Source organism: Lepisosteus oculatus, chromosome 23 (genome assembly GCF_040954835.1).
Source record: "Lepisosteus oculatus isolate fLepOcu1 chromosome 23, fLepOcu1.hap2, whole genome shotgun sequence".
NCBI classification, from domain to species: domain Eukaryota; kingdom Metazoa; phylum Chordata; class Actinopteri; order Semionotiformes; family Lepisosteidae; genus Lepisosteus; species Lepisosteus oculatus.
Window position 1 is genome coordinate 12,994,598 of NC_090718.1, and position 25,922 is coordinate 13,020,519.

The window sequence follows — 25,922 nt, forward strand, 5'->3', positions numbered from 1 at the left end:
TGCAGTACTCTGTTTTTTTTTCTCTTTTCCTAGCACGAACAGTATGTAAAGTTAGAACGCAACGTTATCGCAGCACCAGCTGCGGTTTTAACCCCTCAAGAAAAAAACAAATCACCCCGGCTTGAGGTTTCAGTTTAAATAGCCTGCTTTGAAGTTGAGCTCTGTAGGTTTCACTAACGAACGGCGCTTGTAGAACATGAGGTTTAACGTCAGGCGAGCTGCGAGCCAGTTTCTACAAATTTAATTCAGATTTACCAGATATGCCGGAGAGGCCGTGGAGTCCGTGGTTAGTTTGAAACACAGTTATCACTTCTTTAATAGGTTTTGATATATATATAGTAATTTACTCAATTATAGTACTCCAGATCATCATTATTATTAATACCATGAGTACGAGTATCACTGAGGGGTTGGGTTTTAAGCAAACATTTGTAAAGGAAAAAAAAATGAACGAGAATTTCATACGCCTCGTAATAATTTAGAACGAATGCAAAATAGCTAAAAGGTAAGCGAGGAATGGACACCACTGATTCTACAATCCATTTCTGGGCTGTATCTCCCGTCTATCCTAACACGAAGGATTCACTCATGATGGTCAGGAAAACCTGAGCGTTATCGCAGTTTGTCATTTCAGCACAATAGTGCCCTGTAACTGAACGATGGTAAAAACAGCACGTCTTGGTTAAAAAAAAACAACAACAGAACTCTCTTGGTGATTTTCCCTTCCAAGTTTACCATCTATCGCTGAAATTGGTCACTGATCTAGATTATATGGCGTTACCTTGTTAAAGTCGCAAAGCTCTTCGTGGTCTACATGCAACAAAAATCTTCGATCTTACACTGACAGAAAACATGACTTAATGTGTATTTCGGTTTTGTACCCAGCACGGCATTTTGGCCGTATCGCATTTTGTTTTTGGCCGAAAATAACTCAAACCTTTTTTTTAACCAAAGTACAAAACGAAATTTAGTCCATTGGAATGGACTGCGCTGAAAACATGCTAAAATAATTTATTGTAAAAAAAAAGTAACGAGTTCAATGGAGTTCGTTTAAATGTGAAATGGCACAGACGGAGGTCTAAGGGACTGGCCTTTCATGAGAAGACCCCTTTAAACCTGTCAAAGCTTCACAGCACAGCAGAATCTACAGGAAGCCCGTTGTTTTCTGACCGTTTCAGGCACTTCATTTTAATGATCTGAAACTTCGTTAAATATAATTTTAAGTGTATAACATTTCTGGTTTAACCATATAACAGGTGCCGTTCAGATTTCACAGCAAAGCGGACGAGCTTTAGTCAGAACAGTCTCTTGGTAGCAGGTTGTGCTTAACCGCCTCCAAGGCTGCACTATTACAATCTATCGGTGTGCTGCGCGTGTTCTTTTTCTTTTCCACTCGCGAAGATAATAGTTCCACACTTCGGTAAAAAAAAAAAACAACTTTAACCATACTGTGGTTCAGTAAGGCATGAGGTGCGCTCATCAAATCCATCCCCAAGTTTGGTTGCAAAGGCTTAACACGTTTTTGTTCCGAGTGAAACTGTGGCCCTGCTGTGTGCAGTTGTTGCAGCAGCTGATGAAGTTAGGAAAGGGGGTGGAATTGGGAAAAGGGGCACAGGGCGGAGGAGAGTCTGTTGAGTAACGGAGGAGACACAAGTTACACAGTGTGATAGACTCTAAGGTACTGTCAGCATACACTTTTACTGCAAACAATAAATAAAGGGACAAAACCAACATCGCAAGTGACTCCCAGGTATGTGAATTTAGAGCCATATTATTACTGGAAAAAAAATCGTTTTATCCTACAATCCAAGTGTGTATAGGGGTGGATTGTTTAAATCATGGAGCTACAACTTTTCTGAACAAAACCCCAAATGCAAAAGGCCCCCACAGTGATATCTGCTGAGAAAATATATTTTTCTGGCCCTGATTCCGTTAGGCGAGGATCGCGTTCCGTGCGCTTTTCCGCTAGCGACACACTGCCAGAGTTTTATATGGGATTAACGAACGGGACACACCGCTTTATGAAGTTGTAGGAGGACAAACTCTCGGACATACGTCCCGCAGCAACCCCAAAAGGCATAATAAGGTCTGAAACGTGAGCTTGTGCTGTCTGTTCTTCTGTGTCTTTTTCCTCGGTCATTCTCGATGGCCGTTCTGCTTCGCTGCAGTCGCTCCTAAAAAAAAAAAGTGCAGTGTCGCAAACCAAGCAGCAAGGCCATGCAAATTTTTGATATGGAGAAAAAATAGAACCCTTTGCACCTACTTCCCCTTTTTTCTAAAGAAGAAACAACAGATCTCATTAAGAGCAGCTGTGAACAATTTCAGGCCCTTGAGTCTACCCTCTGAACAGCAGATGATAATAACCTCCTTTCAAACACTTGGTCTAATCTTGAGATGGGAAAATGACTGCAATAAGCACAAACCCACCCCTCCTGAAGATCCAGGTTAGACGCTTGGCTGAATGGCTCTCTACTGCGTCAGAGTCGCTGGGAGATGGCACTTCAGGACTTTTTCTGGGGTTGAAATACAGGACTTTGAACTGCCGTGTACTTTAAAACAAAAACATACAGAATAGCTTTACAAAACCAAAATAAATTAACAAGACGGATAACATTCTTAATGCACTTCAAAAGCCCTCCTAATCCATCCTAATGCATCGAGTAGGCTCTCAGTGCCTGAGCTGAGCATGGATCAAGAGCCTTTACGCCTTACAGAACCCACTCTCCACACAGTACTGCACGTCTTCCTGTCCTGCTGTTTTCAGAGTTTGTGATCTGGGGTTGTTTGCAGTCAGGCACATCTGCCTGAAGTGGAGGGACCTGTGGCGGGGCTGGGGTACCTGGTATCTCCCCTGAGCCGCTGCCTGTGCTGTCTGTCTTTCAGCCGGAGGTTGCAGCATGAGCTACTACATGGATCCCGTCCCTGCAGGCCTGGCCTCACAATCCTATGGCCGTCCCAGCATGATGGTAAGGCCCCACTGCCTTCGTGTGCATGTGTGTCTGTGAGTGTACGTCAAGCTCTCCCAAGTATGCCCATGGAACGAGGCCTGTGGTACCTGCTTATTAGCCAGAATCCAATCCAAACTGAATCCAACGCGTTACCCTTCAGTCCAGGGTGCAGTGGAAATGAATCCACCTGCCCTCTAAGAGATGAAAAACAGACAGAGGTCCAGCACCCCCAAAAAAACCCTTCTACCCAGCAGTGCCCCCTACCTGTCAGCGGAGCCAGCTGGAGTAAAGGCAAACAGATTTGAGGGAAGAAGTGCCAGCAAGGCAGCAGCAGGTTCGAGTTCGTTCAGACCTGGACAGCGATCCAGGTTGTCATTCGCTGCAACTACTCGGGGTCAAAACCTGGCGCCGCCGCGGAAAGCAGGACTCTCAGTCCGCCGGGAGAAAGGATGGGTGCGGGCTCGGAGGGGAGCTCTCTCGCGCGCGTGCCTGGATGGAAATGTTGCTGGTGGAGCGCACATACAATGCAAACAACAAAAGGTGTAATTGACGCGGGCTTTGAGATGAGATGGCCGGGAGTCATTGGGATTCATATCAGGTACGTATTCATACAAAGCGCGGCCGAAATGTTTCCATCTGTATGCAGAATGGGGGCCTGTTAATACGGAGGAAGGAGGTCACATGCAAATGTTGCCTGACCTACCTCGGTACCAGGGCTGATGGCAACAGCCCTGAACGTATCTAATTGGCTCAGGTGGTCTTGTCAGCTTTTGAAATTGAGATTACTGTACACAAGGCCACGGTGGTCAAAAGGCGAGAAAGGCGAGGTGGAAAAATCATTTTCTTTGGGGGGGGGGGGGGGAATATATGATTACCAAAATAAAAATAAGTAGGCTTATCGCAGAGCCTTTTGTGTCCTTAGCCTCTGAAAGGAGCTGCCGGTTTTCGCTGTCTCCTCAGTGGATAAAAAGAGTCCATGTCCTGACTCTACCTGTCGAAGAGGACTCGGTTTTAAAGTGAATAAAATGGGCACCCCCTCTCGCCTGTGGGTCTCGTGCAACTGCTTGCTTTGCTGATCTCCGATCAAGGCTGCCTGCCACTTCTCGGACAAACCTGTGTCCTTCAATGCGTCTAGAGCAGTTCTGTACTTTTTGATTTAGGTATGAAGGACTAGTTGTCCTACACTTAAGTCTCTACATTGGAGCAAGTAAAGGTTTATTCTACGTTTCGGCTGTGGAGCCTTCTTCGGGTGTGAATCTCTACATTGGTTGCCTATAAAGTCACGTATTCAATACAAGATCTTGTTACTGACCTTTAAGGCTGTAAATTATCTGCCTCTATCATACAGCTCTGAACTCCTCCATGTTTACACTACCCCCTGTAGGCTCCAGTCGGTTGAGGCTGGTCCTCTGCTCACAGTACAAGGACTAGATCTCAGACTTTGGAGACTTTGCCTCTGATCCTTTGTTATGGAATGCCCTTCCTCTGACTCTTCAAGAGACAAAGTCTTGTCTCTCTTTAAATCTAAAGTCAAAACTCACCTTTTTACTAAGGCCTGATTGCCCTACATTCAATCCTGCATGTTTCTAAAACAATTCTTTCTTTTAGTTGTTATTGTACTCCATTTTTGTTTATTCCTTTATCACTATGTAGAGAGTCCTCGGGTTTGGAAGGGTGCTTTATAACTAAAACGTATTGTTATTAGTTGTGTATAGATCAGTATCCAGTGGTGACTGGTTTGAGTCACAAGGACTGCAGCTAAATTACCTGTAGTCATTACCTCTGCCGAAAATAAGCTGAGATGTGAGTATATCCCAATCCTTAAAAGGGGAGATCACCTGCTCACCTTTTCCCACACCAGGCACATGCAATAGGGGGTCAGATGGGAAGACTGTAGTTTGGAGAAGACCGGAACGTTCTTGGCTGGACCTCTCTGGCAGGCGGAGAGACGCTCTTGTGTTGAGAGAAGTGGAGCAAGCCCCAGCTGGATTAACAGGTTGTAAACCTGACAGGCAGCCGATAAACCCCGTCTGGCGTTAGAAAGAGGCCCTTATCAGACTGGCCGTCACTCCCTGAGACGCAGGGCTCTGGCTGGAACAGGGGCAGGAGACAGTCTGGATCGCGGTGGCTGGTCACCACAGGGATTCTATCAGGACGTACGTGAAAGAGAACAGGCCCCGACAGTCGCACAGTGTGCTGTTCCAGCCTGCAGTGCAGCGCTGCTCACTTCGTGTTCAGCATAAAGGAAATCACCCCCTTCCTCCCCCATACTTATTGAAAAAAACAACTGTCAGTATCACCCATCCAGTCAGAACACACCAAAGCCAGACGTGATGACAAGACTGAAGCACAGAGACTGTGACCAGGGGTAGGTTGCACTATAGTGGAGTTTTTTAATAAAACCTATAACAATCGCTTTGATACGAACAAAGTATCCAGAACCTTCTCCCTTTCTTCGGGGTGAGAAGGCCGGGCCCCTCTACACCCATTTTTGACTCTTGGCTGCGTCTGTCTCTCTCTGCCACTGACTCAGGGTTCCAGTCCGGCTGTTGGTGAAAGAGCTTTCTTTACAACTGGATGGCTGTAACCAGCTACTGTACCTATCTTTGAGAACCTTTGAGCTATTTCTGTGGACAACATTAAAAATGACTACCCCATTACACCATGAGGCAGTGCCCAACAATCTTGGTACCAGCGAATCCTTCACACGAGTCCTTTTAAACTTTTTCAGCTGAAGCACCACTTTTTCAAGCGCCGCCTGGCAATGTGCTGAATGCCACAGGCAGAGAACTGCAGAGAAATTCATCTCCGTGGTCTTGAACAAAGCGGACGACGAGGAAACAAGTCTTTTATCCTAGAAATCCTGGCAGCTATTGACTGGGTCAGCAGTGAGACCACCATCAGAGGACACAGGGAGGAACTGCAGACGGAGGCCCATTCAGGCATGCAATCAAAAGCACTCCTTTACGCGAAGAGTAGCAGATGTCTGGAAAAAGCTGCCCAACCATGTGGTGAAAACAGGTTCCTTCCAATACCTCGTAAAATAACAGGTCAGGATCTTTGGATCAATATGCTGCTTTCGCCCAAATGAGTGACATGGGATGAAAGCCCTCCCCTCATTAGTAACCTTTTACTGTATTTCTATTTCGCATCATATAAAGTGAATTATTCAACTGCAATGTTCGTGTTTCGTGTGTTTGAAGCCCAGGTGCCGTGTGTTTCTCAGCTGCAGTACATCACAGAGAAGGAACCCCACAGTGGGCTCCAAAGACATCTGTATTTTGGTAGCTCGCCGTTTGTACTAGAGCACTGACGACAGAAGAACAGTATGAAGAGGAGGGGGGAGGGGTTCTTCTGAATAATCTCCTCCTGTCGGCACTTCTGATAACTGTCCGCTGTCACCAAAACAGAAAAACGCAGCTCAAACGCAGTCACAAACCAAAGATGTTTCTCTCTCGATTCCTGTAACCACCAGATAGTGGGTTAACTTCCCTTGCCTCACACTTGTCGCACAGCAGCTCTCTGAAATCTGTAGGACTAAAATCCCTTTGCGACTGCCCGCAGGTTGTTTTTTTTCCACGATGACAAAGCATCCGCACGGTGTAGCACAATCCTCTGGAATAGCGCAAGTGACTAAAGTCAAGAAAAGACAAATGAGAGATGAGAATTGCCCAAGACCCAGCATTTCCACTGAAGGTCCCGTGTCACCCAGGAACGCCCTAGTCTGTGTGCCGCCCCTCCTGCTGTTTCGTCTCTGCGAAGGCCAGGAGTGAGCGTGCAGGTTCACTGGGAAACAAGAGGATTTAGCTGAATGCCAATTTTTCCTCAAGCTCCATCCGGGGTAGAGCCATGTGTTTGGAATGGCCTCCTTCATCTGGGAATGTCCCTCTCGTTCTCTGGTTCAAACCCGCGCAGCGCACTGCGATACAGCCCAGGGGTTAAGGGTCCCATTTGGGTGACAGAGTTATGGGAGCAGGCCACAATGCCCTCCACCAAGTAACACACCACCGTCACAGAGCGGGACAGCTCAGCACCCCTGCCGACGAGGCGAACTTCGTAAAGCAACTTTCTGACAGTGTGAAAGAGCCTGCGGCATGCGGACAATGGCAGGTACAAGCAGGGCCACTACGAGGAAGGAGCAGGAAAAAAAACACAGAAAGAGTAATGGATGAAGTAATTTAGCTGCACCCAGACAGCAGAGAAAGAGAGTGAATTGCCAGAATGGTGCAAAACCAGTGGAAGGAAAGTCAGCGTGCATTTACTTTATTTACTGAACTAAACTGCCCACCCTACAGTGAGTCATCTGCATAGATAAACTCCCAGACCCTGTCATCGTTTAATGGCAACTGCTCTGGCAAAGATAGAATTCCTCTGCCTTCGTCATCATAGCTCGAGATCGGCTTAATGCAGGCTAATGAGTCCACTTCCTTTAAAACACGTCAGAGGGTATTCATGTGAGCTTGATGTAAAATGACATCCACTGAGCAACCGGGATATTTAAATAACGATTTAGGAGGAAATAGTTTGATTCCGTGCTTTGTAGCTGTAGAATGAACTGTAAGTGAGATGTAGGGGAAGAAAAGCAGACCAATTTCTAAGCAGGTCTTAAGCTGCTTCGATACGAGGAGACGTATTTGCTGTCACACTAACACGCCACGCCTTTTGTGCCGACCAGCTCTAGAAAGTCTGATGCTACGGATGCTCTTTTTTCCCTACAGAGACACGGTTCTATGGGCATGTACCCGGATCCTGGTGTGACCAGCCCCTACCTACCACAGCAGTTCTGCCAGCCACGCCCATACTGTCCACAAGAGGTTGCTCTTCAGGAGGTCCCAACAGGCCACGAGTTTTGCGCTGCAGGTAGGAGGAGAAAGTGGCGGTCAGCCATGCTGTCATGCCCTTATTAAAGGAAGCAAAGGGGAGAATACTTGAGCCCCATCACTAATAAAATCTTGGGTATAGGTTAAAACCTTTTCTCGTAACGGTAATTTCTTAATCCGGTCTATTTAACTGACAACGACGCCGACTTGACACAAGTTGAAGAACGCCGTCACCCTGACATAATCATGACGTCAGCTTAGCTGCTCTCAAAAGTGTAACGCTCCAACAGCACATGGGGTTAAAGCACACGTGTCTTACAAAGCACATATTAACACGGACATGATGCACAGAAGACACCCAACAAGACTGCCTGTTGAACTTGCACACTAAGGGTTTCTGAATGTACACCGTGGGAAATCCATTTCTGAATTTCAAGACATTTCATGTGAAAATAGATGAAAAACAAATCAGGATTCACGTTCCAAAGTTATTTTCCGTATGTGAGCGTTTTTACACTTTTATTGATGGGTGTCATTTTGATCATCTACTGAAAGACCTTAATTTTAATGCTTGTTTTTATTCCATCCAAAATCGGGTGCGGGGTCAACGTTTGGCCACCAAAAAGGGTGAGACTGGGCGGATGGGAACTGCCCGTGTCTTCGCCGAAAATAAAAGACGTTCAAAACCACTTGGCCCCCCTCGTGACAGCACTCGTGCCACCACAAGAGAGCACAGCACGCAGCTCCAACAGATCCCTCGCATGTTTAAAATAAAAAAAAACCCAACAACCAACCAATTCAAAAAAGACAAAAAGTAAAAAAAATAAAAACCACCGCTACTATTAAAACCAAAACGAGAAATAGATCGCGGAGCTTTTGAAACGTGCTTCACACTGTGACTGGCATGCTTGGAATTCCTGGAAACGTTTGGGTTCCCAGGGCACATCGCTTTTTCACAGATTTCTAACGTGTTGTGGGTTTTTCTGGGGGGGGAGTCAGCCTGCTTCTGTGGCGTGGGCCTCACAGGCTCCTCTGAGGCTGTCTCTCCAAAGGGGACAGGCGACACTGACCCCTGAGCAATGCCTTTACCAGATGCCTCATACTTTCCACCCCAAAGTGGCCACATGCCCTGCATTTTTCAGCGTTGACTTTTTCCCGTTATTTTTAACTGGAACATTTCTCCCCACTGTGCCAGCTCCCCTCGACATGTCTCCCCTCGTTCTGAGCGTGATTTATCCCGGCAGAAAAAAAGGGACGCGCGCTCTCTGGGAGAGGGAGCATCCGCTGAACAGCCGCTTTCACTCCCCGGCTCCAGAAGCCGGCCGAGGGCGGAGGGCCGGCAGTCTTTTCCCAAGCTTGGGAAGACGACTCCCAGGGGGCTCGGCCCCCTGCGCTGCATTAAGATGGAGTTTGGTCATGCGCGCGCGCGCGGCTTTAGCCAGACTCGGGCCAAGCGCTCTGCTCCGCGGGGCAGCGCGCAACCTCCAGCTCCAGCGCGTTGCCTCGGCCTTCTGCTAGCGAGCGGCTAACAGAGCCGAGAATTCCAGCTTGTTCCACGCCCCTGCCACTCTCGAGGTAAAGAAGTAGCTCCAGCTCTCAGTTTTAAATGCACTTTCACCTAGTTTCCACTTGTGATATTAAGCAGAATGTCACCGCCTACGCTCTGTGTCCTGAGGAGCACAAGTGTACAGGGAAAGGGAGTACTGATTTCAAATCAGACTGAGTGAAAAAGCCAACAAGAAGATTAGAAATGGGCGCTCCCCAGAATGGTGTTTGAGAGGATTAAGAGACCGCTTTCACTAATTTTTCACACATACCCAAATAGTAGGACTGACAGATATGGGTAGTCAAATTGTAGGCTCCAGCTTCGGGTGCCCAAGCACTTCCAATACTGTTGATCATATTATTTGTAAAGCAGGAGTGAACACAGTTTTACTTTATCCATGTTTGGGAGATTACCATAGGATCACTCCCACACAATACTACATTATTCTGTCTTATTGAGAACACTTTGTGTTGTAGTAATGGCACGTCCAACCCCTGTGTCACGTTAAGAGGACACTCTTGGCCTTGAGCTTGATGGCACGCAAACTTGGCCGACACCTTCCCCACCTTTAAAATCACCCCTGTCACGCTGGCCTGTCGCAGGAACGCTTTACTTGTGCTCTTCAAAGTGTTCTCGTCATCCCAGAATCCAGGCGACGCTCTTAATAAAGGTCTGTTCTCTCCCTGTGCGCCTCTCTCGGTCCCACACACACCGATGGGTGTACACAGCTGCGAGCCTGCCAGCGGGGTCTTTTTTTAGGGGGACGTGATGTTCGTGAACCCGAAAGCTGTGAAGCTGCAGCTGGACAGTGTGTGTGTGAGAGCGAGAGAGGAGAAAGAGGAGGAGGAGGAGGAGGTGAAGGGGGCGGGTGGGATGTTGGAGAGGGGATATGGAGGGGATTCGTTGTGGGGCCGGTGGGGGGGGGGGTGGGTTGTGCTGAAAAGGGGCACGTCCTCGCGAGCGCAGGCACATTTTTTATTTCTAAAAGTAAACAGACGGTCCGCGGGGGTCTGGAGGTTATGGGAAAGGAGGAAGCTGTGATGCTAATCAGTCAGGCACACACTTCCCCCCGACAATAAAGCCAAAACCAGAAAAAAAATCAAATAAAGAGCGCAGAGCCCCACCTCCTTCTGGGTCCGACGGTGGGCAGTGACACAGTCCTCTCAGTCCCCGAGTGGGACTTAGTACTGTGGGATAGCGCTGGTGCAGTCTGTCACAGAAAACAGGTCGGGATGCTTGCTTTTTGAGCCTGCAGTTCCTACAAGGGCTGCCAACAACAATTATGAGAAGCAGGAGCAAATTTCAGCTCCCGTGTTGATTGGGTTGGACTCTCTGTTCACACACCTCAAGCGGCGACCTATTCCCAGAGACAGCGGAATCGCTCAGTCCGAATGTTTCCGAGATAAAAGCTCGCGATGATATCGGAAACAAACCATTCAGAGAAAGAGAGCCCCACGGAAGGCGATCTGAAAATATCCCCATGCGGGACAGGAGTGGCTTCGCGTTATTAAAAGCCTGTCTCATGGTTTGGAGATCAATAGTTCGAGTCTGGGCTGTGTCGTCAGCTGAAGGGGGTCGACATAGTTTTCAAAAAGGCTCGCTAAAATGTTTCAGCAGACCCACGCAATGTATTTTCTTTGTCCAGTTTACAATATTGTATGAAAGGTGTCCAGTTCGGCAACTGAAAATTGTTATATCAAAATAAACTTTATTCCACAATAATGAGCACACACCGTAACCAGTCATGCAACGTCATGCAATCTCTTCTATATGACAGACGTTATTAAAAGGGGTGACTGTCCTTTATCAACCTGAGCAAGGGGATGCTGGGGCTGGATTCGCACAATGAAGTCTCTGCAGGCCCTACTGTTTGCAGTTGTCGGTGCCTTTCCTCTGTCCCAGCTCTGAAATTGCAGTCGTCCAGTCCTCCGCAGGAGCTCAAAGGAACAGGGCATGGTCTCTGGCGGCGAAGTTGATCTGATGAATTAAGAACGGGCAATTCCATATTTTTCCGCGTTAAGATCTAAATGCAGTAAAGGGCGATATGAGCCAGCGGGGCGAGCGTTTCTATTTATGTAGGCTTCCGCCTCCTGTCTGTGTGGCTGTCAAAAGTGGTTTTGTGTCACGACACTTGTTTAGTGGGAAAACACTGCATAGTGCTTTCTGTTGTCCACAGAGAAAGGCCGCACCAAGCTTTCGAGAGCTTCACGCTCTGATCTTGTGGTCCTTCGATACAGAGGAGAGCCCGAACGGCAAAATAAAAATGATACGCTGATCACAAAAAAGCTCTTAGCAACGCATCATTCCTAACTCAAGGCTTTTTGAGGAGTTTTGTGAATACGTTTTTTTGTTTTGTTTTTTTTTCCCTCCCGAAGCAAAACGAATCACTTACAGGAACAGAAACATTTCCCTGATCTCACAATAGTCACATCACCCACCGCCTGTGAGGAGCTTCTAATCAAACACCCGCATGATAAAATCAGACGAATCAATAAATCATCAATAATCAATCAATAAAATCATGAGGGCCTCTGTCAATCTCCTTTCCAGCACCATAGGTCTGAGCAACAGTGCAAAGGTCCATGTAAATGATATTAAGAAAGCCCAGGTTCAGTGATACCAGGGGAAGAGAAAACAGAGGCTCTCGACTGACAGACACCATCTTTTTTAGCTGCAGTCGACATGCCAAACCAGACCAGAATTATCAATACTGAGAGCAGAGGAGTATTTCAAAGACCATATACCTCTTTAAAATAATACCAAGAGCCGCAGCTATATCAACCTGCAACTCACAGCTGGCAGCCCACTGAAGCTGTGAGCCTGGTCAGTACCTGGATGGGAGACCTCCTTGGAAGAACTAAGGTTGCTGCTGGAAGATTTGTCAGTGGGGCCAGCAGGGGGCGCTCACCCTGTGGTCTGTGTGGGTCCTAATGCCCCAGTATAGTGACGGGGACACTATACAGTAAAAAAGGAGCCATGCTTTAGATGAGATGTAAAACCGAGGTCTCTGTAGTCATTAAAAATCTTAGGGCATTTCTCGCAAAGAGCTGTGTTTCCTCAGTGTCATGGCCTCCTAATAATCCCCATCTCTGAACTGACGGCATCACTCTGCTCTCCTCCCCACTGATAGCTGGTGTGTGGTGAGAGTACTGGTGCACTATGGCTGCCGTCGCATCATCCAGGTGAGGCTGCACACTGGTGGTGGTGGAGGGGAGTCCCCATTACCTGTAAAGCATTTTGAGTGCACTGTCCAGAAAAGCCCTATATAAGTGCAAGGATATTATTATTATAAGATGATAAAGTCTTTTGCCATTAAAAGATGCCCACTGTCTGTTGAGAGCTGGACAGAGTCAGGATGCGGAACTAGGAGCTACTTTCATATTCTTCTACGAGAGGCCAGGCACATTTAAAATAAACTTTAAGTGGTGATCAGGACTTCTGGAAGGACAATTTATACCATCCTAAATAGTATCCCTGGAAATAGCTTAATCTGTGACTTTCAAGTCCCTAATCCAAACCGCTGGGTTTATATGGAGACTGAAATACAAATACATAATCCGAGGACACCCATCCCTTTATTTGACCTATAGGCACCCTCGCCCCCCAGGGGGCACCAAAGGCTCTGCAGAATGATGACACAGGAAAAGAACGATAAGCCATGAAGCACATGTTGCAGTTCTGCAAAGTTCTGTAACGAGTGGGAACCATCCTCATCCTCAAATATCAGCTATAATCTGAAGGACTTTGTGTTTCCACTGAGGGAAAGAGAAAAGAGAATTGGCTCTCTGTGTTTGTGATTTTGTGATTAAGAAAGTCAGGAGAAAGCGTGGCAACAAAGGTGGATTTGCACCATGGATAACACTCAGCGCAGGTCCCTGCCTTTTTTCGAAACTGATCTCTTCTCATTTCACTGTTGAGAAAGTGACCTCCATGGCTCATTTCACAATAATGGGTAATAACAGATGATCTCTGCCACTAGCTTGGGCTATTGAACAACATTTGCCTTGTCACGCTAAGATAAAATGCAGCTGCAATCTGCTTTCACAAGAGGCCAATACCAACCTACTGACCAGCATGAAACACACCCTAGGAGAGGATAGTGTCACAGTGAAACAGCTATTCTCGAACCCGTCTTGGTCAACAGCACACCTTGGTATTCCAGTGCCCGGACTTACACCATCAAAAGCTTTCGCCATTAAATATGCCATAACAAAACTGCTGTGCTTACCTAGTGTTGCTGTCATGGCCTGCCAGACTACTCCACACAGTGTCACTGTGTTCTACTGTAATACTGTGTTTCTGGTATGGTATATCACTGGTATATCACGGTAAACATTTGTGAGAATGCAGGGCTGACATAAGATGGGAAAACATGCAGTTTTTTTGGCAACTTCAGAAATTTCCGGTATTAAGTCACTGGCCTGAGCATTTAATTCTCGCCCACTTGCATTGACAGGCTCTGAGCAGCTCCATGTGATTGGACCAGAACCAGTGGCTAATTTGGCACCATCTTACTGGATCCCTGATAATTGGCTAATGGTTACTATTTCAGCGTTAACTAAAGCTCTTTTCCCTCGGCTTGATTGCAGTTAGGTTTAGCTTTAACTGACTTAAAACCTCCAGCGTCTGGGGAAAACTACTATACTGGCCCTGCTGATGATGACACTGAAAACGTGTGTTAGTCTGCAGCTGACTGACCCGTTTCTTCATGCGCTTGCTGGAAGTACCGTGGACAAATGTCGTAACACAGAACAGCAACAGAGGGCTCAAAGCAATGTTGGCAAATACTGAAGAAAGAACAAAAAGGAATCTGGAGGTTGCGAACACTTAATACATATTTTTGCATGCAAGCCAACAAATGTTTGGATAGAAACTAGGAAATAATTGTAATTTCGGTTTAAAAGCCATGAATGAAACAAATTAATATAATTAATCAATTGATTTAACAGATTGCTACACTTGGACACAGACCACTGTTTGCGTAAAAACCAGCATGCACAGCAAGAAAAAAAGAGAAACATGATGCAATACTAGCCTAAATTTGTCACATGCGTCCCCACATACGAATACAAACGGCCATCTTTGCTTTACATTTAAAAATGAAGCGCTCCTGCAGAACCACAGGCGCATGTGGGCTTATGATACGGGCACGGCGCTCTGGCCAAGCGAGTCTAGCAGTGTAGGAGAGAGCCGCTGAGAGAGAGAGAGATGCAGAGTGTGGTCTCCTATGGGCTGGAGACGGAGGGGGAGAGCTAATTCAATTAGCTCCACAATGGAGTGATGGAGGGCACGTGGTGGCACTAATGGAGGAGAGAGATGTCCTTTTAGCGAGGCTAATTGTTTGGAAAGAGCCAAGCCTTTGTGTCCAACCTCCCCCCCACCAGCACTCCCCGCCCCCCCCTCGGCAGGAGTCCTGTGATCTCTGTGGAGCCCTTGTCCAGCCCACTGTTTCCACAGACAGCCGAGACACGCAGCCAGGCAGGCAGCTATAACAAGGCCTACAAGAGCTGTATTGTCAGGGGAAGGGGGTGGGGTGGAGTGGGGAGCGCTTATGAGAAGCTAGCAGATTAAGACCATAAGGGGATCATGAGCACTGATGACCATGGGAGACACAGAAGCAGGCCCCGGCACAGCTTTCCCAAATGGAAAAACCGGACGTCACGATGCGACACACCTTTAGGCATCACAGAAACGCCGCATAACCAATTCTGCACAGATGATCGGCCAGGAGGCACTATCATATTATTTAGGTCCAGGTGATCAATGCAATTAACTAGTACAGAACACAGTGTTTGACTTATAAAATGGACACTGTTTTTATTTCCACTACTTGCTGAAGGCTGAAGATGATTAAACTGGGTGGGAGAACGCAGCAGGAGAGAGCAAAGCGCTCCACAGCGCTCGGGGACGGAGCACAGTGATTGCAGGTGGTAATTTGTCCTGGCTGCTACAAAAACCGATTTAAGACGGCAGTGATTTTGTTTAAAACAAAAGGTTGGAATCGCTCCGTCCAGCAGATCTTCTGAAACCATTTTCAGGCTGGCTGTATGAAACTTGTGTCGAGCGTAGTGCTGGGAGCCGAGAGCTGTCAGAAGGTATTTAGCTATTTGAAATCGAAGAGGTGGGAATTGTGAGTTAGGTGTTTTAGGCAATATGTGACTGCAACAGGAGAGATGTCACGTGAAAAAAGGTCTTTGATTTAAGATGATACTCTTGACAGCTCTAAAAATCTCAGTGTTTCCAGCTAGGTATAGGAGCTCTAACCTATGAGGCAAATTAAATCTTATTCAACTACAAACCAAGTGGAGGGAAACCTCCCATTCCTTCCTTCCTCTATGCAAATGCTATGTGTTGTGAAGGAAGAATATTAAATTGAGTCAGTGTAAAATTCAAACCTATTTCCGCTTGAACTGTTCAAACTTATAACTCGCTTGTTTAACGTGTTACCAGAACAAAGTGTATTCATTATCAGTTTTACAAACAAACGGGAGCTCTTTAGATAATTTCTTCAGGTTAAGGTTAAGAACACCAATGACAGAGACATAAACACCACAGAAAAGAGTACCCTTTTTTAAAGCGAGGATGTGGCACAAAAATGTATCTCAAGGTGCTCTGACTAACTACAGAAAAAAAATCCAAGCACTGGTGGGGGATTTTCATTTGACATGACATCACAATTTGGCATCCACTTCGTTTTGTAAATTTTAGTGCAGGGAATTCTGAGATAGTTTGGAACTCTGGTAAACACTCCAAAATTCCTTGCCGAGAAAACTTTATATAGTACGATAAAGTGCCTGAGTCACCTTTTATGCTCAGTGGTATCTTAGAAACTGTTTGGAACAGAGTCTGTAAGAGTAATCCAAGTTTATGAATGGATTTCATAATTATACAAACACAACCCAATATTCCCTTCTCTCCCCAGAAAAGCTCAGTTCTGCAAAGAAGGTTAAATGTTCTCTCCTGTAGAGCAGAATTCTGAGGTATCTCTGCCAGAAACAAGGAAAATAAGTGTTTCTGGGGGAGATGTTAAAATCTAACCTCTTTTTGAAGGAGATGGTTAATGTTTTGACACAAATTTGACACAAATTCTTGTCATTTGTAATTTGGGTGACTGACATGTAGTAATAAATGAGTGATCAATTTCAGATAATGTATGAGATATTTATGTTTTGGTGAAGCAATATTCATTTATCATATTTTATACTGTTAGCACAGAACAATTACAGCATTCCATTAACAGACTTAATAGACATAGTTCTTCTGACTTTAAGACAAACCTTAAGGCCTAATTACTTCTGCTGGCAACTGTGTGACAACAAAACAATATGCTAACCATGTATTAATGCTTACAGAGAACTATAAAAGAGGAGCCAAACAATTACTTTTCCTGTACACTCTCTAGCCATTCTTCACTCTAATAAAGGATTTCTGTAGGTCCAGCCATTGACTGCGTTGATTCAGTGGAAAACATGTGTTGTTGGAAGATCTAAATTAACGTGCATCAAACACGAAGGGTTGTAAATGGAGCAAATGACAGATGTCAAAGTCATTGTGACTTAAGTATTTCCAAAACTATTTGGCCTCATTTTAGCTGAGAGAAAATGCTGAGGTTAAGCATTTGTGTTAAAGAAAAAAAAAAACTACCTCAGTTAAAAGATCATGCTAAAAACTCCCATTCAGATATTAAGCAGCAGTGCTATTAGACTTAATGGTTTCCCCCCTAGGCTTAAGAAAGGTTCAGGCTGTTCTCTTAAAGCTGGATACAAGGAGCTCATTAAGATAAATAAAGGAAGGCAGAGAACGAGCCAGAGAACGGAGCGTAGTAGTACCTAATCTCCATGCCCTGCGTTGTTACTGCCAGACCGCGAAACCGAGCCGCCTCTCAGACATCTCCAAAGCAGCTGAAATCTGTCATGCGAAACCCAATCCCTGTCAACTAATGGAAACTCTTTGTGATCTCCGTTTTTTAAAAAATCTATAAAGGATCAATACAATGCTTTTCCCCCCCATAAAATTTCAAATGCAATGTGAAACTGTCTCCTTACAGCCGGGATTCAGAATAAAAGACAAAAACTGAAAGGATGTTAAACTGTTGTGGAGAACTCTTGAGTAATTTGCATTGCTCTACTCTTTTCATGTCATGTCTCCCTTCTTTATGCAGAAATACAGGTCTGTGATGCCCTTCTGCATACGTGTTAGCCATTTTATTCTGTGTTGACAGCTCTTCCTAACACATCTGTATTTTGTTGAGCGAAAAAGAAGCCCTTTAAGTTGTTGGATGTGGAGAAAGAAGCAATTGATGTTAATGGCAGGAGCCACAAGTTAATTAGACATGATTGGAAAGGCAATGGATTAGTTACTGCTCATATCTAGTCCATGGGATCAGATTTGCGATCGATGGGAATTGATGTTTTCATTTTACCCATACCGCTTAAGTAGTAGTTGTACTAATAATAATAACAATAGTAATAAAATAATAATAATAATAATATATAGAACTAGTGGTGCCTTTTGATTGAACTGGTTATTTACAATAAACAATAATCTTTGCATGAACTGCACATAACAGGCACATAATGCAATTCTAAGCACTTACTTTGCATAGCTCTTTGCATGTTATCCAATAATAAAAGAAAAGGAACATCAGGAAAAAAAAACTTATGGGTGAGAAATGACCATTTGAACTATTCAGCTCACCTGGTTTTATTTCTCTGTAGTCAGTACTGGTTTTACTGGGGACAAATCACCTTAAATATGAAACCCCTTGGGCTCCCTCCCTCCAAAAAAGCCCTGTTTGAGAGCAGCCAGCCAACCCCAGCACACTGTGGGACATTGGAGGGCCTGGTAAGAACCCATGTGAACATGCAGACTCCACAGAGAAGGTCTCTTCAAGCTGGGGCTGTGAGAGTGCAGTACTGTCAACAGTATGTGGGTTTCGTAAAAGCCCACGAGCAACCCACTGCAGCATGAGGTTCCCTGTTCAGTGGTGGAGCAGGCTGTCAGTTGTCATGCCTGCCAGGCAGGTGACTGAGATCTTGATGATGACAATGTCACACTCAAAATGATGCAGCTACCTGCTGGCCCTCTCGTGTGTGTCTGTGTGCTAACATGCTGTGTCTGTAAAACAATACCTTGTTGACGTCACTGTGTTTAAAGACCGGGACAGCAATCAGAGACCCAACTAAAGATGACCCAGACGAACCCATGCAAATTACAGGAAAAAGTAAACTTGTTCACATCTATGGCCATGTTGAGGCCATCCATCACTGAACCTCCTTCTGAGGACTGTGGTCTTCTTTTTGAACAAATAAACAAACAGCAGCCCTTGGTGTTGTCACTATCATTGACCATCATCGTGACATTAGCTTCGAACTGTCGGGGCGATGCATCACAATCACAGTGCCATTCTGTTGCTATGGAAGCTAATTGGGAAAGAGTGCTTGTTATCTACTGAGAAGCTCTTTGCTTCTCATTGTGGCATTGTTGCCATGAGAAACTCAGATGCCGCGCTGGCTAATGAGCCTAACTGAATTACCCCGATGATGTGTTGATTTCTCTTGATGAAGTTTACCGTCTTCAAATAAAATAAATGATAAAAAAAACTATCTGGAAATCACCGTGATGACCAACAACCAAAATTATTTTTTTCTTTCAAAAAGATATGTAGACCTCCGCTCAAGAAGGAAGCAAAGCTGTATTGAATAGTAGAATACAGGACAAGAAATTAGTTCAAGTAAGCCAAGTGTTTCTGCCCAAACACTAATCAATGAAGGGCTAAAAATTAAACAGGCTTACATGTTTCCAAAATTCGACAGCCAGAATCCTGACCAGGTCTAGTGCAAGTGATCACATTACTCCTATCCTGGAGTCCCTGCACTGGCTTCCTGTCAAATTCCGTGTGGACTTTAAAATCCTCATGCTCACCTATAAGGCTCTGCATGGCTTGGCACCTCAGTACCTGTCTGAACTAATATCGCCCTACTCCCCACCTCGCAACCTTCACTCTTCTAATTCAGGTCTCCTAACTGTCCCCTACACTCTGTGGGTGACAGGGCCTTCTCCTGTTATGTCCCCAAGCTTTGGAACTCTCTCCAGAGACTCACCTTCTCCAAACTCCTTCTAATCCAGACTCAAAACCTTCTTCTTTAGAAGAGCCTTTACTTAACTGCTTCCATTCTTTACCCCTCTGCTCCTACTATACTTAGTACCAAAATCCACAGTCTCCTCTGTGTATTGTAATTGTGTTTAATCTTGTGTATCCTTTTTATTTATTGTGGTTGTCATTCTGTAAAGCGCTTTGAGAAGTCACCTTTAAAGGCGCCATATGAAATAAAGTTTATTATTATATTATGAATAATTATAAAACAGTCCTTTAGAGTGCCTCTTCTTGAATCAGCCAATCCCTTCGACACCCTGTAGTGTATTTAAATATACAGTAGGAAAGAAAGGGACATGAGCTGAAGTCTGTGCACGCTGTCAAGATGCTGTGTGTGAGAAGGGCTTATTGCCTGTATTCCTGTGATTCTTACCGGCTGTGGTGTGGTGCTTTCGGGGGCCTGTAGAGGCCGAGCTAAGTTTAACTCAGTTAAAGTTAAAACAATTCAACCAAACAAACAAAACCATCTTACAGAAACTGTATATGCAGAAATGTTTTTCCGCACGATGGAAATTGTGTCTTTCACTGGAAGAAAGGTGAATTTCAATATTACCTAACTGATCAAAATACAAATATTGTAAATGGTATTGCTTCCCTGTGTTTTAGATATGCATCTTTGATTATAAGGGACAGGGGAGATGGGTGCCATCAAAGCAAGGCAATTTCAACACAGAAACTGCAAGGCCAAATGAGAATATGTACCAGTAATCCTAGAAATACAATGTACATGGCCGCATGCTTTTCCTCCTGCCTTTTTCAGTGCCCTGAAGTTATATAATTCATTCATTTGCAGGCCCTTTCACTCCAGGAGTGCCTGGGAACTGAAGGATCATGTCTTGGGAAGGCTTTGCCGCTTCTGTATTAGCTCAAAAGCCATGTTTTTTTTTTTGCAGTGAGGTTTTCAGTAATGTACTCTGTCATAATAGTAGTGTGGGCAGCGTGACAGCGCAGATCGCATTGCTGTTTCACAGCACTGGGGCCCTGGGTTCAGCTACAGTCCTTGGATGCTATCTGTGTGGGGTTTGTATGTTCTCTCTGTGTTGACATGGGCTTCCTCCCACAGTCCAAAGACATATGGGTAGGTTAAGTGGCTTCTGGGAAAATAGTCTCTGGTGTGAGTGTGTGCGTGTCTGTGTCTGTGCGTGTCCTGTAATAAACTAGTGTCCCACCCTGGCTGTACCTTCCCTGCCTTGTGCCCGGTGCTTTCCGAGATTCGGGCTTCCCCTTGACCCTGGGTTGGATGTAGCGGTTTGGAAATGGATGGATAACAGTATTGCATAAGGGAATTCTGCGGCACAGTCCATAACTCCTTCCCCAGAAACTGTCCTGGCTTCCAGTGAAATTTAGAGTGGACTTTAGTTCTTTACTACTCGCATATAAGGCACTGAATGGCCTAGCTCCAGGCTATTTTAAGGGCATTTCACACAAGTACTGTATAGTCCCACTCCTCACCTGAGAGCTGATCTCTCACTCCACACAGGGGGTAATATATTCTATTCTTGCTTACACTTATATAGTGCTTTTTCTGGACACTCCACTCAAAGCGCTTTACAGGTAATGGGGATCCCCTCCACCGCCACCACTGTGCAGCCCCACCTGGATGATGCGACGGCAGCCATAGTGCGCCAGAATGCTCACCACACACCAGCGATCAGTGGGGAGGAGAGCAGAGTAATGAAGCCCATAGATGGGGATTATTAGGAGGCCATGATTGGTAAGGGCCAATGGGAAATTTGGCCAGGACATTGGGGTAACACTCCTGGGATTTTTTAATGACCACAGAGAGTCAGGACCTTAGTTTTACATGTCATCTGAAGGACGGCCCCTGTTTACAGTATAGTGTCCCCGTCACTATACTGGGGCATTAGCATTAGGACCCTCATGGACCGCAGGGTGAGCGCCCCCTGCTGGCCCCACTAACACCTCTTCCAGCAGCAACTTTAGTTTTTCCCAGGAGGTCTCCCATCCAGGTACTGACCAGGCTCACTCCTGCTGAGCTTCAGTGGGGCTGCCAGTTGTGAGTTGCAGAGTGATATGGCTGCTGGCTATATATATCCCATCTGCCCAGATCCATTGCACACTCTCTCCGCATTCTCAAAACGTGCTCAAAGATCTCTCTTTTATCCCAAGCTTTCATTGTGTAATTTTATTTTATTCTCGGTTTTGTGTAGTCGAAATCCGCCGGGACCTTTACCTCACGGTTTTCTTTTAGCTTCTGTTCTGCGTCACATATGACTACTGCAAAGAGCTATGCCGTGTGGAAAAGTGCTCACAAGCAAAAACTGCATTTCTATAATTTTGTTTCAGGAGCCCACACACCCAAAAGTCCTAGTTCCCTTTTTTTCGGTTCTGCCACCTTTGTTTTTTGACAGTACCAAGCTCAGCTTTCACAATAGCTCGGATAAAAAAAAAAACAACCACCAACAATCGTTCCCACCACTAATTAGCTGATTTCTCATAGTTTTTTTAAAATAGGTGACGGCCCCGGAGGAGCTGAGTAATTTGCAACAGATATGTCTGTGGCATGGTTTTTCACCAAGTCCCGCGGGGCTGAAAGATATGTGACTGTCAATGAGTCTTGTAAGTGAGAGACCAGGCAAGAACACGATTGAACTCTTAAAGCGCCGACTTGAAACGCCGCCCCTTACTGTGACATACGGACTCGGAACCAGCCTCTTCACAGCGAGAGAAACAGAGAGAAACGCCCTGAGGAAGGTAGAGGGAGCGAGCGAGTGAGTGCGAAAGAGTGAGGGAGAAGACAGTTTCAACGGGAGACAAATCTGAGAAGAGAGAGAGAAAAAAAGACAGATTAAAGGTGGGCGGGAAGAAGAGAGAGAGAGAGAAGAAGGGAAAAAAAAGAAAAACGGTGCGCAAGATCGATAGACGCAAAGAAGTTTTCTGGATCGCAAGAAAAGAAATTGAAGAAAGGTGTTCGGGACTTTTGCAAAGAGAAAAGATACCGTTATCAGAGCTATATGATCAAACAAATATGACGGCAGCTGTTGACATGAAACCGACGTTAACCATCATAAAGACTGAGAAAATGGAAGGTAAGTTTTACGGTGTTTCGTTTTCTCCAAATTGTACGAATTAAACAAAAGGACGCAGAAGAATACAGTATTGTCATTCATTTTGCTCTTTTTTTATTCTCGTCGCCTGCTCGGTGCATCTACCCGAACCCCGGGCTGCATCTCTCCCAGGCTGAACTTGCAAACAGCCGCTGAGCGCAGTTTGCAAAATGTGTTGGGGTTTTTTTTTTGAATGTGTGGGCTGAGAAGTGTTTCATTTTTAATGTGTTACAACGGTACGCTCGAGGCTGGCTTTCATTTAAGAGTTCAGCTTGTCCCGCAAGACCCAAAGGGCAAGCAAAAGTTGCCTCGCACAGGCTGAACTCTTAAAACGAGTCGACTTGCAGACGGTAAACTTGAAGAACGAGCGCTTCTCTGGGGGTGGGCTATTTCTAACATTAAAACCACGGACCGCGACTCTGTGGCGGACGCTGAGAAGTTAATTCTGAGGACTGATAGGGGACCATTTTCTGGGGTTGGCCTTCGCTGTGGATACTGCCATTGGAGTGAGATCTGCGAGTCAGATGGAGTTTGCAAACTTCCAGACTTTTGAAACTCGTGAGCGACACGACCCAATGCCGTTTATACATTTTTTTTTTGTAAACAGAAGCCGCTCAGCATTTTATCCTGATTTTTTTTCTCCTTCAGTTTCTGATTTAGTATTTGTTTGTGCCGTTTCGTGTACCACTTCAGGACACTTAGAATTAAGTTCAGCTCAGAACCGTCACATCTTTTCAGGTCTATGGTTCTAGAGATAGGCAAGCAGTCTGCCTGCTGTTGCTGCAAAAAGGACTAACACGACTTCATCGTTTGTTATGCACGTAAACGTCTCTTTTGTTTCCTGAAAGCGCAAGAAAAAAAAACTTCCTGGGTACCAGTGCCTACCGCTTATAGCAGCCTTACCCAGATAATAAGCGACCCTTTCACACTTGCGTCAATTATCAGTGTAGTTTGTTTAAACTAAAGTTGACTTTAATTAGTAAGACTTAAGATTTGTTTAAAGTTTGTAAGTGCATTAAATTGCAATTGAAAGGAACACTTCGTGATGAAGGTTCTTCATAGGATTTGATTTCTTAAATTCATAACTCTGACTCTGCCCGATCTCAGGAATGACAGTTTCTGGTCCTCACTGTGTCATGATGTCTTGTTCTAAGTGGTGACATCTTTACCCATAAAGGCTCTCCGAAAGCATTTTTTTTCGAGTGGAAGTTAATGCCTCATTAATAATAAAATCGTTACTATTACTAACAAGCAGATGCAAACCCTTCAGCTAAGTTACAGCATCTATGAGCCCTGTCTTTCTGAAGACAATTCAAAGCCAGAATTGTCTGTATCTGAAACTGTGATCCCACATTCCAGCTTTTCCGAGCTTCCCTCACAGGGAACCCTGTCAGTATCCTGTCATTCCTAGATCCGAATGCCTTTGGATGAGGCTACGCGCAGCGTGACTCACGCCCAGAACTGGGGATCACCTAGGCAGAACTGACACGTTCGGCTTCTGTCAGGAACTGTGAAAAACACCGCCTGTAAAGAGCAGTCAGGCGCGGAGCCCTTACGTTCTGGAACAATGTCTCCAGTGCTCCTTGGGGTCTGGTGGGGTTCGGGGCGGTGCAGTAGGACCAGGGTGTCCCTGTCTGAGGGACTCTGGTGGGGATCGGGGCTGTGCAGTAGGACCAGGGTGTCCCTGTCTGAGTGACTCTGGTGGGGATCGGGGCTGTGCAGTAGGACCAGGGTGTCCCTGTCTGAGGGACTCTGGTGGGGATCGGGGCTGTGCAGTAGGACCAGGGTGTCCCTGTCTGAGTGACTCTGGTGGGGATCGGGGCTGTGCAGTAGGACCAGGGTGTCCCTGTCTGAGGGACTCTGGTGGGGATCGGGGCTGTGCAGTAGGACCAGGGTGTCCCTGTCTGAGGGACTCTGGTGGGGATCGGGGCTGTGCAGTAGGACCAGGGTGTCCCTGTCTGAGGGACTCTGGTGGGGATCGGGGCTGTGCAGTAGGACCAGGGTGTCCCTGTCTGAGGGACTCTGGTGGGGATCGGGGCTGTGCAGTAGGACCAGGGTGTCCCTGTCTGAGTGACTCTGGTGGGGATCGGGGCTGTGCAGTAGGACCAGGGTGTCCCTGTCTGAGGGACTCTGGTGGGGATCGGGGCTGTGCAGTAGGACCAGGGTGTCCCTGTCTGAGGGACTCTGGTGGGGATCGGGGCTGTGCAGTAGGACCAGGGTGTCCCTGTCTGAGGGACTCTGGTGGGGATCGGGGCTGTGCAGTAGGACCAGGGTGTCCCTGTCTGAGGGACTCTGGTGGGGATCGGGGCGGTGCAGTAGGACCAGGGTGTCCCTGTCTGAGGGACTCTGGTGGGGATCGGGGCTGTGCAGTAGGACCAGGGTGTCCCTGTCTGAGGGACTCTGGTGGGGATCGGGGCTGTGCAGTAGGACCAGGGTGTCCCTGTCTGAGGGACTCTGGTGGGGATCGGGGCTGTGCAGTAGGACCAGGGTGTCCCTGTCTGAGGGACTCTGGTGGGGATCGGGGCTGTGCAGTAGGACCAAGAGGTCAAGTGGTGTATTGTCTGCTTGCGGGACAGGAAATGCCCATGCTGGCTTCCTGTTCGTTGCTCTTTCCATTGTGACCGCAATCATTCACATTCAGTGGGGCATTAAGACTTGGGCTCGGAGTGGCGGGGGGTTTCGGAGGTGCCGAGCTTGTCGGAGAGATGGCTTTCAGCGACGGATGGCTGACAAACTGTCGTCTCCCGAGGGCCGCGGCCACAAGCCAACAAGCTCAGCAGGAAGCATCCCGAGAGGAAGCCCTTCTGAAACCGGCCTGCGCAGACTGCAGAGCGGATCAGCTGGGCCCACACGCAAATCACACCGGTGGAACTTGTAACGCTCCAGCTTGGCTGTATAAACTGCTCGACAACAAAAAAAACAAAAGCAGACTCCAAACGCGCTGACAGGAGCAGCTCGGTGGATGAAACTGCACGCTATTTTGCAAAATCCTTTCGCAACGCACATTTTCTCACATCTTGGCCGTGCTGCCACCAGGTAGATGTTCAGCTGCAGCCTCACACAAACTTTTTCCTATCGGTGTGGCTTTGTATCTGACAAAATCCAACACAGGGTCTTTATGACAGCTCATGACTGGTCTCCCGTAATATCCACTCTAAACACAAAGTCAGGGGATGTGGAGTGGTTTGTCTCAACACAAGATGTTGATGTCTTGCATATACCCACAAGCTACTGGCTTGTGGCTGTGAATAGGAAACTGCAAAAAAGGAAGGGTGTACAAATTGGACTGTTTTGATAACAAATTGACAAGTCTTTATTTTTGTACCAAATGTCTGAGGTACACCATAAAACGTCAGCACTAAATAACAAAACATTATTCAAGCG

The 25,922-nt window shown here is 46.2% G+C and overlaps 1 protein-coding gene across 3 annotated transcripts in view; it reads left to right on the forward strand.

Annotated features, from left to right (window-relative positions):
- Positions 1–25,922, forward strand: part of ets1 (v-ets avian erythroblastosis virus E26 oncogene homolog 1) — a 53,793-nt gene that overhangs the window by 221 nt on the left and 27,650 nt on the right. For 2 of the 3 annotated variants that reach the window (XM_015337504.2, XM_006642161.3), the window contains exons 2-3: positions 2,884–2,966; positions 7,667–7,808. In XM_015337504.2, coding sequence (XP_015192990.1) covers positions 2,898–2,966; positions 7,667–7,808 — 211 coding nt within the window. In that variant the 5' untranslated portion in view covers positions 2,884–2,897. Of the gene's footprint in view, positions 1–2,883; positions 2,967–7,666; positions 7,809–22,130; positions 22,521–25,922 lie in introns of those variants that run through there. The other variant, XM_006642160.3, reaches the window with a different exon arrangement.